Below are 17316 nucleotides of genomic sequence, written 5' to 3'. Positions count from 1 at the left end.
AAAAACACCAAACTAACTGAACATTTTATAATTTCTCTGACAAAGAAGTACTCACCTTTAAGCCAGTGATGCAAAATCCTATAGCTTGCAAAGGAAAGAGTTCATAGTCTAAACATGTCTATGGTATAGCTAAGAACCAGCTAGAATTAGCTAGCTCGGATATGTTTCTTTTCCAATATTTTTTTAAATAGATAAAGAAAGTTATAACAACATGAGAACTACCATAGAAAGTTATAACAATATTTGCTACTCTCGGGTGTAGGTACACCAGAGTTTGCAAAACTTCGAAAAATGTGATAAAACAAGGTCCAAAAAAATCTGAAATCCTTGAGACAACAAGCTTCATCAAGTGTTTGAACTTTTTGCAAAGTTTCAGCTAAAAACAACATCCAAGGAGCTCTCACCAAAAAAAAAACAAAATCAATGCTCAAACAGTGCTCAAACAGTGCGCAAACTTAGAACATTGATTTTGTTTTTTTTGCCGAGAGCTCCTCTGATGTTTTTTCCGCTGAATTCTTGCAAAAAGCTTGAACATTTGATGAAGTTTCATGTCCCCAAACTGCAGATTTTTTTGACATTGTTTGATCATGTTTTTCTTGTTTTTTCCAAACTCGGGTGTACCTACACCCGAGAGTAGAAAAGCTGGTCTCTTCACCAATTCCCAAAGGAAAGTTGATTTATTCTCATCTTGGGCTGCCCCATAGACTTTTGACCAGGCTCGCATGTCCGTTAGGCCACCGAAGACAAGGCGGACCGGCAACGACACCCGTGGAAGGCAGAAGAATCCTAACTAGGGAGGAGGCGACTGCCTGGGGATAAAATGGTGCTAAGGACGATATTTCTTGGACGAATTTTGCACATGTATAGCAGATCAAAAACGTCGTTCAGAGGTGGACTGAACGAACATGGCGTGTGCAGTAGTTTCGCCATAGAAAGCAAACGAATGGCTGGCATGCAAACTTATTCATGCATGCTAGCACATCGGCTGACGTTGTGGGTCAAAACGCCACCGCGAACCCTTTTTTCTTTTAATCGTCGAGGACTGGCCTAGATGGTGGGCCGAAGACAACGGCCCAGGCTGGGAACAAAAAAAAAACCGCAGCGGCTGTTTGCTATTGTGGCCTTCACTACCGCATCGCTCGGCTCACAACAGACTACACGGGTTAAATAGCCCAATGATGACCTCTTCATCGCCTAGGACGCATTGCTGATTCATCGGCTCCGCTGAGGCAAAAAGCAATCGCTACGCACTTCTGGCCGGGCCTGTCCTGGCGGCCTGTGACCCTAGGTCTCTCCCTTGGAAGTGCGGGGGGGTTAGAAGTACGGTGCGATGTCAGTCTTTTTTTTTTACACTCATATAATATTTTGCATTTTAGTTCATTATGTTAGTCTTTTGGCTTTTTCGTAATATTGTGTCTCTAATATTTTTTCCTTCTAGTTCATTATATTAGTATTTTTGCCTCTTTTGTTCTAATATAAACATTGTGTCTATAATATTTTTGCCTTTTATTTTATTGTATTAGTCTTCTGTGTCTTTTGTTCTAATATAAATATTGTGTGCTCTATTTTTCTGATTTTGTAGATAATATTTTTCCTTTATTTTATTTTATTAGTTTGTCCCCTCTTTTGTTCCAATATTTTCTACTCCATGTCTTCCGATTTCGCAGGCTCAGAGAAAGGCGGTCCTCTCTTTTCATATTTTTCATTTTCTTTTACTAGACATTTTAGATCTTTTTTTCTAATATTTTTCTTTCTTAGTGCTCTATTTTCCCCCTGCTTTCGACGGGGTTTAGAAGTACGGTGCGATGTAAGTCTTTTTTCTCCTCTCCTCTAATATATTGTCTTTTCTTTTATTATATTGGTATTTTGCCTCTTTTGTTCTAATATTTTGTGCTTCAAGACTTTGGAGGGCATTGATGAGAAGTCGAAGATGGACCTTACAGGATGTTTCCCGTATGATAATGTTAGTTCTTGATGCTCCCATATTGACGTAGAGGCATCACTTGATATGGATGTGTTCTCTTGGGCGAGCGGTGGTCAGTTTGGTGGCACTTCAGCCCCGCCCTATTACTTTGGGCATTGGCGCTCTAGTGTCTGGCTTAGGCGACGTCCACTGATGTTGCATTTGTTTTTGTCCCTATCCCCTAACTCTAGTATCTTTTTTCCTTGTTTTTCTTCTCTTTACTTTCTTTTAGGTCATCACTTGGCTTTCCCTGGTTAACCGAGAATGTTAGTATTTTGGGTCCGGTTTTCCTTATAAACTACATTGTCTCTCTTCTTCATTATGAAATGCATGAACCCCGTGCCCTCACTATGAGGTTTGTCAAGAAAAAAATAGATACATTCAAAACAGACGCTGAGCAAATATTCTTGCTTTAACCCGACAAAAATGAAGCAGTGAGGGTGTGGAGCCTACACAATATACTACAATAACTAACAAACAATCTTAAAATCCAGAATCAATCAGAGATGAACATACCAGCAGATAAAATGCTCTTCCACCCAAATTGTTGATCTTATGAAGCACAAGATGTGCAATCACTGGTAAAGCCAGCATGCAACAATGAGTAGCTAGAGGGAATCACCTGAACGATGATGCCACACATGAATGAAACAAGTTAGTGCTTTACTAGGAATATCTTTGTAGATACTCATATGTGCTTGAAAAGAAGTAGGGCAAAATGACACACATAAAGCAACACCTTCTTGCATATGTTGCCTTCTCAAATGACACAAAGGCCATGCAACACCCGTCCAACGATGTTAGATTGACCCGACTTGGCAATGCAACTTTTTAGAGGCTTATGACTAGTTTGAAATTTTGGTAAAAATCTAATTTACAATTGACATAAACTTCAGATTCATGTTTCTTTCAATTTGCAACTTAGGAGGAGCTGAAATTTGAGAAGTATAATCATAATAATACCATTTATGTTGTGGATATTTTCATAATTTTCTGGGACGTTCTAGTTTTGTGCAAAATCCTAATTTGAAGATCTTGGTTACAATCTGCCAGGATTTGTATGAATTTGATAGCATTTTCTAAACCGACTCTATAACACGTGACCGTAATATTTGGCAGCAATGAAACATGATATTCACATGCAAACAAAGTTCACATGATCTGTTAGCAAAAGAAGAGAGAAACAATGGTGGGGGTAAAATGGTCATTGCATGTGAGATTAGAGAGGAGAGAGGTTAGATATGTCAAGGAGGAAACAATCATTGTAGGTGTGCGATTAGAGAGAGAAACTTGTGAAAATTAAAATAGGACATTTTATCAAATGGACAAAGTAAAATGGGCCATATTATATATGTCAAAACAAATAAGCAAAGTAAAGTAAGGCATTTTATCAAATAGCCGTAGAAGACGGGCATTTATTCTCTTGAAAGGAGCATCTCTCTCTTTCAAGCTATCGACGAAGGTCATCACCCTGCTAAAATACAAGTGAAAACCTCCCACTTTCGGCTTTAACTTCCTTTTCATGTTGAATTGTCTTTGATGCCATGTTTTTTCAATCTTTGCCACTTGCTGGAACAATTCTTGTGTGCTGGATTTGACAACAAAAATGGACTAGTAGCTCTCACCACAACTTTCTTGAAGAAAATAGTCTAGTAATAAAGGGCGGATGCCAGTCAACCATCATTTCATTATTTCCGTGAAGGAGTGACACATGCTGGTGACATCGACAAGAAGCATCATTTTTTGCGACAAATTCCTTGCCATTTCCTTATTTCCCTGCACATCTCTCTGGCATAGAAAAATGTGCATCTTGTGTGTGTCCTCATGTCGCCAAGTCCAGAGGAAAGGAAGTAATAGAAACCCTGTCCCTGGCATTCAAAGCCTACCAAATTAAGCAACGACACGGATTAGAGATAGTGGGACATGCATGCAGTAAGGTGAATGAGAAGCGAACAAAACAGATAATATTTGGTGGTCTTACTTCTTTTTCCCAGTTGGTGCGCAGAGTAATGAACATGAACAACACCGTCTGCATGACAAGTGCACAGGTTATTCCCATCCACAGCCCCTAACATATTTTAGATCAAGGTTTCGTTATGTCAAGTGAGAAATACTACAAGTGAACACAAAGATGATAGTAAAATAGTACTAGTGGTAAGGCCATGGGTACTAAAATAGTAGTACTGATTACCACTCCACCAAGATGGTACATAAATGCAAAACATAGAGCCGCCGGAATGCCCACGAGGTAGTACGCACTGAGATTGACATAGGAACCAATCTTTTGAAAGCCACAGCCCCTAACAATACTTGTAAAATGTGCTAATTAATAACCTTATATTTCCAGCATGTACGAAAACTATAGGATCTTCCTTACAATACCTGAAAGAACACACTGCATATCATCAAACAAGAATGCTACGGCAATAATTGGCATAATTTTTGAAATGTACTCCACCACTTCCTTGTCGTTGCTGTATGCATACCCCATAGATTGCGCATCAAAATGATTGCAAGAGAAACTGATATGCTTCACACAACACCCAGGACCATGATCACCTGGGTCGCTAAATGGGCTGCATCCGGTCGCCCAGCACCTGGCTCATTTGACACACGGGTGCTACGTACGTAGATAAAGGATTTGATACATATCAGCTTCTATTTTGTATAATAGTTAAAGGCTTATATGAGTTTGAGCTGACCTTATAGCAGCACTAAGCCCATATGGGACCCTGAATACCAACGAGATAGTATTCAAACTGCATGAAACTCAACTGCATGTTACTATAAAAAAAAGAAAATAGCAAACCAAGTAGTATGAAATGAAATAAGCCATGCTTGAATATGTCGCCTCACGTCCTCACCTGATTGACAGTACTGATGCCTCAAGTTTAGGATTTGGAAGAAATCCGGAAACAAGTACCAGGAGCTCAAACGACCACCACTCCCAGCTGCTCGTGTACAAATATATGTATGTCAGATGGAATTAGTTAAATCAATCAACTGGAGATGGCAAATTTGCACTTGCGACATATAGCATATAGACATCAAACTCACCAAACCATGAGCGCAGATGGGACGACAAGCCTCAAGAAACCGAGGACGTCGTGAAATGCCTCCGTCGACAACCCTGTCCACGTGCTCTTACAAGACGGAGAAAGCCTGATGTAGAGAGTCAAGATGGACACATTGGTGAGGTAGGAGATTGTATTGGCCAAGACAGCACCCTTGTTGCCTAGACCAAGCTTGTAGACCAGCAGCCAGCACGCCAAGATGTGGTTCACTGCTGTGACGCCCGAGCTCAGCATCACCGGAAGGACCATGTTCTGCGTCTGTAGGAATCGGACATGGCACTGCAGCGGACCATAGACAAACGATGATGGAATCAACCATTGGATGTAGCTCCCTGCTTCCATGGCAATCTCAGGGTCCTATCCAAATAACAGAAGGATCTGACCGGTGTATCCCCAGATAACGGCAACCACGGCGCTTACTGGAGTGAGCACAAGGATTGCCCTCTGCTTGAAGATGCCAAGAAGACGGTGTTGCTTTGCTCCAAAGGCTTGCCCACACAGCGTGTCCAAGCTGCTCGACATGCCAGACTGAAATTCAATGCAAGCATTCAAGTTGATGATGATGTCCAGGAGGTCCTGTTAGAAGAATATTGTGTTTAAGATAGAGATAGGAGTTAGAGATAAAATATATTAAATCATGTATGACTTGTCTTCTACTCCAAGTCTGTCTCCCTCACATGTACTTTCATATATACCCTACACATGGGTCAGATCACATTAGTCATACTACAATTTTCATATGATATTAGAGCGGTTTGTCCCACGAAGCCGATCCTAGAACCTTCCACAACTTCCGAAGCGCATCGCCTCCGGGGATATTAATCTCCTCTCCCTGGGGCGCGGCATCCGATCAATCAAAGATTAGATTGGTTCTTTAGTTTAGTTTAGCTACAAATTTCTGAGATTCCTATAGATTAGTTTTTCCATTAGCCACCAAAACTCTACGATCGGATCTACTCCGGTGAACAAAATCTTTACGGTCGTCGTCCTGCCAGCGCGACGTGCATCGACCCGAGGTCCTCACCACGCGCACATCAAATCCTCTCGACATCGACCTTCAGCAGTCCGGCACCACACGTCGGCCAGGTACCCACTAGTGCGCGGCTGACGCGCGCAAACTATGGGTGGCCGGCGACTTGAACGTGATCGCGGGGAACGCCCTGCAAGATTCAGCTACGATCACGGTGCCACGGTCGGCTCGACCACGCGCCGCTGCATGCGGCCGGCATGAAGATCGGAACTCCACCAGCGAGCGCCATCAAGAACTCCATCAACAGTAAAAAAGAGCGACCGCAGATCGCTGGGCACGCAGCGGACACAGCTGCTGAGGTGCACGACTTGGATCACGGGAGGGCTGTTTCCCCAACTCCAACGACTCCAGCACGCCCCCTACGACCACGACCCACCTGCCTACCACGCGTCTCCAGTTTCGTCGACCCGTGCGATCTCCAGCATCTCACGGACGCGCCGTCAAGCAGCAGTCTACATCGAGCCGGCCTGCTGCAACTGCAACTGCATCGACATCTACATCGATTCGGCCTTCTGCACCGACGCACTACACCAAACGATCGACTCCTCCATCGACCCGAGCTGCATCATCGAGCTGTAAGACTACGTCAGGCTACAAGCCAACATACTTCGTCGAGCACATCTAGGAGAAGCGACCACGACATGCACCATCCACATGCCAGGCCGGTGTGGAGTAAGATGCAATCTTCATCGCCTTCTGCGTCACGACACGGCATCGACACTTGGTCGCCGCGAGGGATGCCTTCAAACGACACATTATCGTCGACATGCCACTGCGACGCCATCGCCGACACTTCATCGCCAAGGTCTTCATCAACATCTTCGTCAACACACCGCCGCTGCCTTGTCCACAAGATGGACCCCTAGCGTCCTCTGACAGACTTTTCTGCAAGACGCGACCACGACGACGGCAATGACCGTGTCATCTAGTGGCTACCCCTACATGGCCACACGGTTCTGGCAAAACCGATGTGTGCTCGATGAGTTTCGTCCGGTCCTGGCAAAACTGGTGGACTCATCGCTGACGGCACCCCCTGACATCCGCAAGGTGCATCGTCCACGACTGCAGCTCCGTCCTCTACAACATAGCGCATTTTTTTGCGCCTCCGGCTTTGTGCGGCTTTATCATCCATGACGACTACTTCATCGACCACGACTACCTCGACCACGGTACATCATGATCGGCTACACCGACATCGACACACACGACCACGTCTACAGCAACACATCAGCGACAACTCCAGCCAACAGCGTCCGCGTCGTCACCAGCATCCACGCCACTCCCGCTGTGACTACGGGAGGGAATAGAGGAGAGACAAGGGAGGCACCAGAAGGGGACACAGTCACCGCCCTAGGTGTCGACCCATCAGAGACGTAATGATGATGGCGCAACGGAGAAGACGACGGAAACAAGACTTCAAATTCAGTCGTAATTGCCCGCTTCACTCCCGCTACGACTGAGGAGGAATGTTAGAAGAATATTGTGTTTAAGATAGAGATAGGAGTTAGAGATAAAATATATTAAATCATGTATGACTTGTCTTCTACTCCAAGTCTCTCTCCCTCACATGTACTTCCATATATACCCTACACATGGGTCAGATCAATACAACAAACATTAGTCATACTACAATTTCCACAGTTGTACCTCGACATTGCCTAGATGGATTAATTCATCATTGCTCTCCGTCCTCTCATACTTGAATATAGAAGTGGATAGAATGAGGCCAGAGGTCGACATGCAGATCCTTGGGAAGTTGCCCGCTCTTTGTTTTCTCAATATGTCTACATGGAGAGCCCAGTACACTGCTATCGAATGGTTCATGGTTGGCGATGATGCATTCCCTTGACTGAGAGAGTGTATACTCTATAATTTCCAGATGGGGCCATCTTTGTTTCCACGAGGATCTATGCCCAGGCTTGAATTCCTTAACTTCTGTGCCCGAGCGTCGCACATCGTTGGTGGTGACTTGGACGTCGACGTGCGGCACCTCGCTTCTCTACAGAAAGTCAGGGTTCGTCTTTGGTTTGAGGAAGACTGCTTGCCAGCAATGCAGAAAGCGGCCCATATGCTGGAGCTCGCATTGGACGCCCATCCAACCGACCCACCCTTGATTGGCATTGGATTCGTAAGTCTTTTTCTCTCCTGCAGCTGGCTTCTGTAGACTTTGACATAATAAGCTAGCTTAATTCTCTTCTCTCTGGCCCAATAGTGCAAATTAATTAATGCTCATTCTGTTTTTGTTGTTAACAGAAAAAGTAGTAGATGAAGAGGAGCCTGCAGCAGCGATCACTGTGAGCGACCGAGAAGGCGAGGCAGTTGTGCTGTAGAGCGATCACTGTGTAGTGCTTAGTTTCTCTGGTTAGTTATTTGGTTACATGCATGTTCCGTCATCGACAGAGACAAAGTTGTGCCCGTAAGATGTATGCGACCTAGGTGGGCACGTGTGTGTAGCAGAGGATGAAATCACAGCACTCTCGGTTATGCAGCTGGCTGTTTGTAATTGGCTGGGGTCACCATGTGTGTGATATGCAATGCTTCAGAGGGCGTAGATCACTTTTCCATTTCAATGCATTGTTTCTCACCTTGTATGGTGTATTGATCAGAAATGCTTTAGAGATGAGGGTGGATCTCTACGCGCATCTCTGAAGAAAATTGCTTCCAGGAGTCCTTTGTACCCGCTTAACCGTGCTGTTTCCTTCATGCATGTTACGGGGCCAAAAGCCGGCAGGGTGTGTCAAGTGCAGCATGTAACTGAAGTTTCCATGGAGAAGAAAGATTGACGCGAGGCTGAAAAATGGGTAATCCTGGAGGTGTGCAGCCTGGCTGAGAGTGCAGTTGGCTGAAAAACTCATTTCTTGTGTTCCTTTCCTATTTATATTATGTTGCTGTTTTTTTTTTTGTGATCTACCCACCGTTGCAGAGGGCCGGAGTATGCTCTTATCGTACTATGCAGAATCCAAGAATAAAAGGACTAATAATTGAAGTGTGCAGCAAACTGTTAATAGTAACTACATGTCTGAAAAACAAGCAGTGCTGCTCCAGGTTCGTCAGAGTTAGCAAGCTAGGTAGAATGAACTGCCCAGTCCAAAGTAGCAGGATTACAATGCTTGAGCTTTCTCCCGGAACTGAACTACAATCACAGTATGAAGAACAGATTTACTGATCAAAGGTACACCATCATACAGAATCATGCTCCTAACTAACTCTCGTGTGCCAAGTTCTGCAGACGCTGATCCTGTCCATCGATTCGATTCAAATTGCTGTGGTGATCCTTTGAAGAAGAGAGATCCTACATGCAACAGGACGCTAACCCTGTGTGGACATGGCATTTGAGTTAGCTAGGTGCAGCTAGCAAACCCTGCACATATCTCAACGTGAAGCAATGCTCCAGTTTCGTTTGAGTAGGATGTCACAGCTCTGAACTCTGAGGCAGGGGTTACAACACTTTGAAACTCTGAAGCAGGGGTAATTGCTTGCTGGAACTAAACTGCATCAACTCCAAAACTTGTAATAATAGTTATCGTCTCTCGTGTGGAGTGCTGATCCGATGAGACGTGGGATGATGAAGGGGTGTTTATGTACATGTAGAGGATGCTATTCTTCTGTTGGAAAAACGTAAAGAAGAGAAGAGATGGCGGGTGTGGACAGGGGACGAAAACAGAGGAGGCGGTCGTGGAGGCCGAACAACCTGTTTTGAATTAGTTCAGAGGAACCATAGCTTACTCCTCAGGGTTCATGTCCTGCACACACATGAAACGGATCAGCACGTTAAATACGTAGTGTAACCTCCTTAAACGCGTAATGAATCACCACACATGAAGTAGTTAACTGACTACCTTCGAAATGGTCGATTATGCAGAATTGCTCACAGATGCTTCCGTCATGGCCGTTGTTTGGATGGAACAGCCAAGCTTTGCAAGTTTGAATGCCAACCTCTACATCCACTGTCGGATGCAAATTGTTTGTTCTGCAGAACAGGATCCAACTAATGAGTGTAAGTTCGTGAATTGAACAAGGTAATTAAGAGAACTCACCAGCGAAAATGATCGAGTTATTACCTTTTGATTCGTCTGTCAACTGGCTTAAACTGAACCTCTGAACTCTGAAGGCAGACAGTGAAACACTACCATCTATCAAATCTGCACATAATGTATGTAGTCGGCCGTTGTTGGGGTGGGGTTACAATGGAATTTGACTGTATGAACAAATAACCAACCTGTTCCAATATCACAAGAAGCATATTTTTAATTAGCATTGACCTGTACTCAGAAAAAAAGGCCAAGGAAAAATAGTTGCATTATTATGCCAACAAGAATGGAGCAATCACACTGATAGATCAATCACCATGTACACTTGCAACAAGAAATGAACACGGTACGAGAACACAATGAATCCATTATGCCAACAAGGTCTTTACTTTGAGTTGGTCCTCGACAGGTGAACCTGTCAAGTTGGGAACTGAAACTCTGAAGGACCAGCTAGTGAAACATCAGCAATGCTGCAATCTGCTCAAGGTGCACTAATAAGCAGCTAGTGAACAAATAAACAACCTGTTCTAAAGTTGCATGAAACATACTCCCTCCGGTCCTTTTTAGTTCGCATATAAGATTTGTCTAAAGTCAATCCTCGTAAACTTTGACCAAGTTTATAGGGAAAAAATACCAACATTTAAATGTGAAATCAACAACATTAGATGCGTCGAGACTTTAGTTTTCATATTGTATAAATTCAGCATTGTAGAAGTTAATATTTTTACATATAAATATGGTCAAACTTTACGAAGTTTGACTGCAGACAATTTTTATATGTAGAGTAAAAAGAAAGGGAGGGAGTATTTTAGCACTGAGATTTTCAGCAAAAACATTCTTGCTTTAAACCAACAAGAATGCTTTAAAACTTTGAGATGTATACTCAAAACACATAACTGATGTTTACAACATAATCTGTGTTATTTCGGACATCCTTGCTCAAATAATTCAACATAATCTGTGCTAACTATCTTGAATCAAGGCACTGATTTAATTATCTTGGTGATTAGAGACGATCATCAAGCTGACACGTCCAACGGCTTGACTCGCGCATACATACGCTGTCTTCGGTAACATAGTCGTGTTTAGTTACTAGTTAATGTAATCTTGATCCATTTATTTTTCGTTACTGGGAATCTCTACCAGTACTAAACTAGGTCTAGAACTCAAGTAGGATCTAGTACAGTAATCAAGTCTTCAGTGAAATTAATGTAGTGGTAAAGTTCGCTGGCGGGATTAAAATATGCTACTGAACTACTCACGTTCTTCTTTCTTGGTAAAAACTAAGAAGGGACTGACCTGGAATTATTCGGTGAGACCATCCATTCGCGGCTGATGCGTGATGGGGGAAAGCGAGGAGCGGGACGACTAGGGAGCGGAGCACCGGCGGCCGGCCACGCTCCATCCGCCCCGATTGGGGAACACCGTCGCGGCACCTCCGGCCGGATTGGAAAACGAAGATGAGGACTGCTCGCGGCGTCCGGTCCCTCTGCTGCCTTTGTCTTATGATGACTTGTTGACCCCGCGCTTATGGCCCTCCTCCTCTGCCATTGAAATGTGTATATTTTTATTAACCCAATTTCTTAAAAGTGCAGCTGCATTGGGTGTGTGCATCATGATGATGCAGAGCCCGGGGGTCTTCCCCATTTCGAAAAAAAAGGCGCAGCTGCACTATTATGAAATGGAGGGAGTACCAAGCAAGATCTGAAACTGAAGTACGAGCCAGTATAAAAAACACCAGGAGCTCGAGGAGGGCGACAGTCCCATTTGAAGATTAAGGTGTATTCGGGGAGGAGTATTTGCTTTCGAAGAATAGAGAGACCTGCAATGGCTCGAAGGAAATCGTACCGTTGCGGGTGGTGCCTTCTTCCATTCCATCTGCATCTCCAGGCCACGCATGTGATGGGATCCGGCCGGAGCTAGGAGGACCTTGAACCGTGCACTCAAAGAAGCTTCCGAGAAGATGTCTCGTCTGTGTAAAAGCAAATAGAAGTAGACTTTGTTGGGCAAAATATTCGTTGCTGGATGCGGTTAGCAAAGAAACAATCAAATACAAAGGAGTTGATAGACCGGAGGTAGGCTCACCTCACATCTCGTGGATCGACGAAAATGACAGAGTAGGCCGGAGTCGAAGAAGACGAAGGCGGTCCATGTCCCGCGCGCCGACTGACGACTGCTGCTATGACGCTAACTAGAAGCGGGGCAAGGGATGTGATGCAGGCGGCAGGCGGTGGGATCAGGTCCCCAATCGAGGTTGATGGGTGAGCGAGCCTGTCACCGCCGCCGACGAGGTGATCGCCGTCGCCGTTGTCTGGGTGGGAGGCGACCGGCGGCGAACCAAAATGGGTGGTGAGGGCCGATAGATAGGCCTGGAAGGAATTTTTTGTAAAGGCACCGATACGGCCCAGCCCACGGCACAGCCCCACCCACACTGGATTCTTGGGTTGCGTGGCCTAGCCCGGCCTGGAGTTACTTTTTTTAGGGAAACAACATGCTTAAATTAAACAGAGTCAGGTAGCTCGTCCGCTATTACAGAGAGAATACAATCAGGAGGAGCATGCCTCCAAACTTGAGAAATGCCATCGCCTACAGCAACCTTAGCAAGCGTGTGAGCAGCGCGGTCTGCCGTTCTTCTTCTCCACGTGATCTTGCATCCCACCCAGCTCTCATAAGAGTTTTGACATCTTCCACGATTGGCCCAGCTACCGACAAATTCCTAGTCGCCGAGTTTACCATACTGACTGCCTCCCTACAATCCATTTCGACATGAACCCGTTGGATGCCCATCTCGCGCCTAAAAACTAGGGCCTGGCGACATGCCATCAGCTCAACCAACTCCGGTTTCGAACAGTTTGGGAAGGGTTGAGCCAGCGCACCCCAGAACGCCCCGGAGTGATCCCTGGCAACCACACCCCCTCCTCCATTGCCGCAGGCCAAAGAGACAGCGCCATCCGCATTAAGCTTAACCCAGTCACTCTCTGGAGGTATCCACTTCTCAGGCAGGGGTTTTGCAGCTACCCGCGCCTTCTTCGTCACCGTCTCAGCCCATTCATCCATGAGCCCGGACACCTTCGCAGCCACATCCGATGGATTCTTGATCCGCACCCCATCGCGGGCCTCATTTCGCGCTAGCCAAAGTCCATATAGGCCCTGCATGGTCAGCTCTTTCTCCTCCTCCCGAGCACCACCCATCTAGTTCCACAGCCACCGGCCCACTTCATGGTTAGACAGGGCACCGTCCGGCGGGGAGGCCGCATGAACAGAACACAACTCTGACAGCGATCTCCAGAATTGGCTGGAGTGATGGCAGCCCCAGAAGCGGTGCAGCAAAGTCTCCTCCTGTCCACAGGCGGGGCAGAAAACGCCCGGCTTAATCCATCTTCGCAGCAGCTCGGACCCCGTGGCCAGCCTAATGCGCAACAGCCTCCACGTATGCACCTTGATCTTGTTTGGGACATGGGTGCTCCATATGGCCAGCCAGTTCCTGTGAGATGTGACCGAGGAAGACGATCCTGGGTTGCCCGACCGAGCCCTCCTCAGAGACATGGCAAGATGTTAGGCAGACCGAACGGAGTAGATGCCATCTTTGGTATAGTTCCATGCAAGAAAATCATCCACTCCCTGACCTCCTATCGGAATTTGCTTGATGTCGGCAGCATCACTCGGGGTAAACATCACATCCACCTTTGTCTCATTCCATGAGTTTCCATCAGGTGACAGCAAATCGGCAACACGAGTCGTACCCTGGAAGAAAGTTTGGCCCAGTGGCCTCAAGCTGTTCCTTCGGGGGATCCAGTTGTCGTGATGAATATGGACCTTGGAGTGGTCTCCAATCCGCCACACAGCCCCTTCCTGCAGCAGGTCCCGACCATAAAGGATGCTACGAAACGTGAAAGACCCGTTTGATGGGCACGTAGCATTCATAATTGATGAGTCTTTGAAGTATCTTGCCTTCAGAACCCTAGCACATAGCGAGTCCGGGGTTTGCATAATCCTCCATGCTTGCTTGCCCAATAAAGCCTGGTTGAAAACTTCAAAGTTTCGAAATCTCATACCACCCTCACGCTTTTACATGCACATTTTGTCCCAGGCCACCCAGTGCACCTTGTTCTCACCATGAGTTGATCCCCACCAGAAGTTAGAGAAGATAGAAGTCAGGTTCCGGCACATTTTCTTTGACAGTTGAAAACATCTCATAGTGAACGTCGGTGTCTCTTGCAGCCCTGATTTGGCAAGCACTTCTTCCGCAGCCTTTGAAAGTCCTTGGCCTTTCCACCCCATCACCTTTCCTTTTGATCTCTCATGGACGTACTTAAAAGTACCATCCTTGGACCGATCCACTGCCGTCGGTAGACCGAGATACTTCTCACTTAACGCTTCGGAATGGATTCCAGTCACGCCCTTCAACATGTTCTTGTTGTCCTCCGAGCATCCCTTTCCAAAGAAGATGGATGACTTTTGTAAGTTCACCCTTTGCCCCGACGGCTAGATCATAAGCTTGAAGAATGTTCCTGAGGGTCGCCAAGTTGCCCTGAGACCCTTCCAGAAACACAATGCTGTCATCGGTGAAGAGGAGATGCGTCACATGGGGGCCAGTGCCTTCAAATGACACTCCACTAATCCTTTTCTCCCGCTTGGCTCTCTTGAGGAGAGCAGAAAAACCTTCCACACATAGCAAGAACAAATACGGTGATAGTGGGTCACCCTGTCTGAGACCCCGGGAAGGAAGAAAAAGATCTGAAAAGCCACCATTAAGTTTAACAGCGAAGCGGGCAGACCTCACACACCGCATGATCATATCAACCCAAACTTGTGCAAAGCCCAGACGCCACATCACCTGCTCCAGGAATGACCATTTGACACGATCGTACGCCTTCATCATATCAAGCTTGACAGCACAGAGAGGTTTCTTCCTCTTTCTCTTACGAATCGCATGAACACACTCATAAGCAACCAACACATTATCAGTAATAAGCCTCCCCAGTACAAACGCACTTTGTTCCTCAGAAATCATAACAGGCAAAACCCTCTTGAGTCTGTTAGCTAAGACCTTAGCAGCCACCTTATATAAGACATTACATAGACTAATGGGTCGGAACTGAGATAACAACTCCGGAGAGTTTACCTTCGGGATCATCATGAGGGTTGTGTCATTGAAAGACTTTGGAGTTGCACGGCCCGCAAGGAAGTCGCGAACAGCCGCACAAACATCCGGTTTCAAAAGAGACCAGTGTCTCCGATAGAACAGCGCAGGCAGGCCGTCCGGCCCTGGCGCTTTCGTCACTCCCATCTGAAATAGTGCTTGTTCGATTTCCTCATCTGAGATAGCAGCAATCAGATCACCGTTCATTTCGTGAGTGACAACCTCATCCAAGAGCTCAAGTATCCTGTCCGTCCCTGTGGACCCCTCCAAAGTGAACAAGCTTAAGATGGCATAAAATGATGCTGCCATAGCACGCATCCCCTCATCTGTGGTACATTTACTGCCATCCTCCCGCTTTAAGCCACGAACCGTGTTCTTCCTCCTTCTGTGGCTGGCTCGGTTTTGAAAGTAGCGAGTATTTTGATCACCCTCCCGCAGCCAGCCCACTCTAGATCTCTACTTATACATGATTTCCTCCCTCTCATAGAGCTCACAAAGTTGGCCCTCCAGGTCCTGGACCTCCAGTGAGGATCCAGAGACGAGCGCCCGTTGTCTTGCATGTTCAAGGTCAATCTTGAGCTTCTTAATCTGCCGCCTCACCGATCCGAAGACCGTTCAGCCCCAGTGCTGCAATTCTCCAGTCACTGTCTTCAGTTTCTCGCCCATGCTCATTGCACCCAATCCATTAGCTGCCACATGGTTCCACGCCTCGGTGATCATAGCATCATATCCCTCGTGCTTGGTCCACATCTCCTCATACATAAACTGAAGGAAATATGCCCTAGAGGAAATAATAAAGTTATTATTTATTTCCTTATTTCATGATAAATGTTTATTATTCATGCTAGAATTGTATTAACCGGAAACATAATACATGTGTGAATACATAGACAAGAAAGTGAGTGGGAGCACTACAACATTTCTGATAAGTATATGTGAATGACATATTGTTGATCGGAAATAATATAGGATTATTCTGCAAAGCATAAAGGAGTGTTTGAAAGGAGTTTTTTCAAAGAAAGACCTAGGTGAAGCCGCTTACAGATTGAGCATCAAGATCTATAGAAATAGATCAAGACGCTTGATAAGATTTTTCAATGAGTACATACCTTGATAAGATTTTTAAGTAGTTCAAAATAGAACAGTCAAAGAAGGAGTTCTTGCCTGTGTTGCATGGTGTGAAGTTGAGTAAGACTCAAAACCCGTCCATGGCAGAAAATAGAAAGAGAATGAAAAGTCATTCCCTATGCCTCAGTCATAGGTTCTGTAAAGTATGTTATGCTGTGTACCAGACCTATTGTATACCTTGCTCTGAGTTGGGCAAGGGAGTACAATTTTGATCTAAAAGTAGATCACTGTACAGCGGTCAAGAATATCCTTAGTGAGGACTAAGGAAATATTTCTCGATTATGGAGGTGATAAAAGAGCCTGTCGTAAAGAGTTACATCGGTGCAAGCTTTTACACCGATCCAGATGACTCTAAGTCTTAATCTTGATACATATTGAAAGTGGGAGCAATTAGCTAGAGTATCTCTGTGTAGAGCATTGTAGACACAGAATATTTGCAAAATACATATGGCTCTGAATGTGACAGACCCGTTGACTAAACTTCTCTCACGAGCAAAACATGATCATACCTTAGTACTCTTTGGGTGTTAATCACATATCGATGTGAACTACATTATTGACTCTAGTAAACCCTTTGGGCGTTGGTCACATGACGATGTGAACTATGGATGTTAATCACATACAGATGTGAATATTAGTGTTGTGAACTAGATTATTGACTCTAGTGCAAGTGGGAGACTAAAGGAAATATGCCATAGAGGCAATAATAAAGTTATTATTTATTTCCTTATTTCATGATAAATGTTTATTATTCATGTTAGAAATGTATTAACCGGAAACATAATACATGTGTGAATACATAGACAAACATAGTGTCACTAGTATGCCTCTACTTGACTAGCTCGTTGATCAAAGATGGTTGAGTTTCCTAGCCATAGACATGAGTTGTCATTTGATTAACGGGATCACATCATTAGGAGAATGATGTGATTGACTTGACCCATTCC

At 45.2% G+C, this 17316-nt stretch overlaps 1 protein-coding gene and 1 pseudogene across 1 annotated transcript; both read right to left on the bottom strand.

Moving 5' to 3' along the window:
* Positions 1 to 3785: 3785 nt before the first annotated feature.
* LOC147962559 (protein DETOXIFICATION 16-like) lies at positions 3786 to 12681 on the bottom strand (annotated as a pseudogene).
* A 3-nt stretch (positions 12682 to 12684) lies between these two features.
* Positions 12685 to 13290, bottom strand: LOC147962558 (uncharacterized). Its single transcript, XM_087534230.1, has one exon. It carries the CDS (start codon positions 13288 to 13290, stop codon positions 12685 to 12687), a length of 606 nt encoding a protein of 201 aa, XP_087390356.1.
* Between the last annotated feature and the right edge of the window lie 4026 nt (positions 13291 to 17316).

This window comes from Triticum urartu, chromosome 7A, assembly GCF_056163025.1.
Source record: "Triticum urartu cultivar PI428250 chromosome 7A, HENAU_Tu73, whole genome shotgun sequence".
In the NCBI taxonomy this organism is placed as follows: Eukaryota; Viridiplantae; Streptophyta; class Magnoliopsida; order Poales; family Poaceae; genus Triticum; species Triticum urartu.
This window is presented reverse-complemented; position numbering and strand designations above follow the sequence as displayed.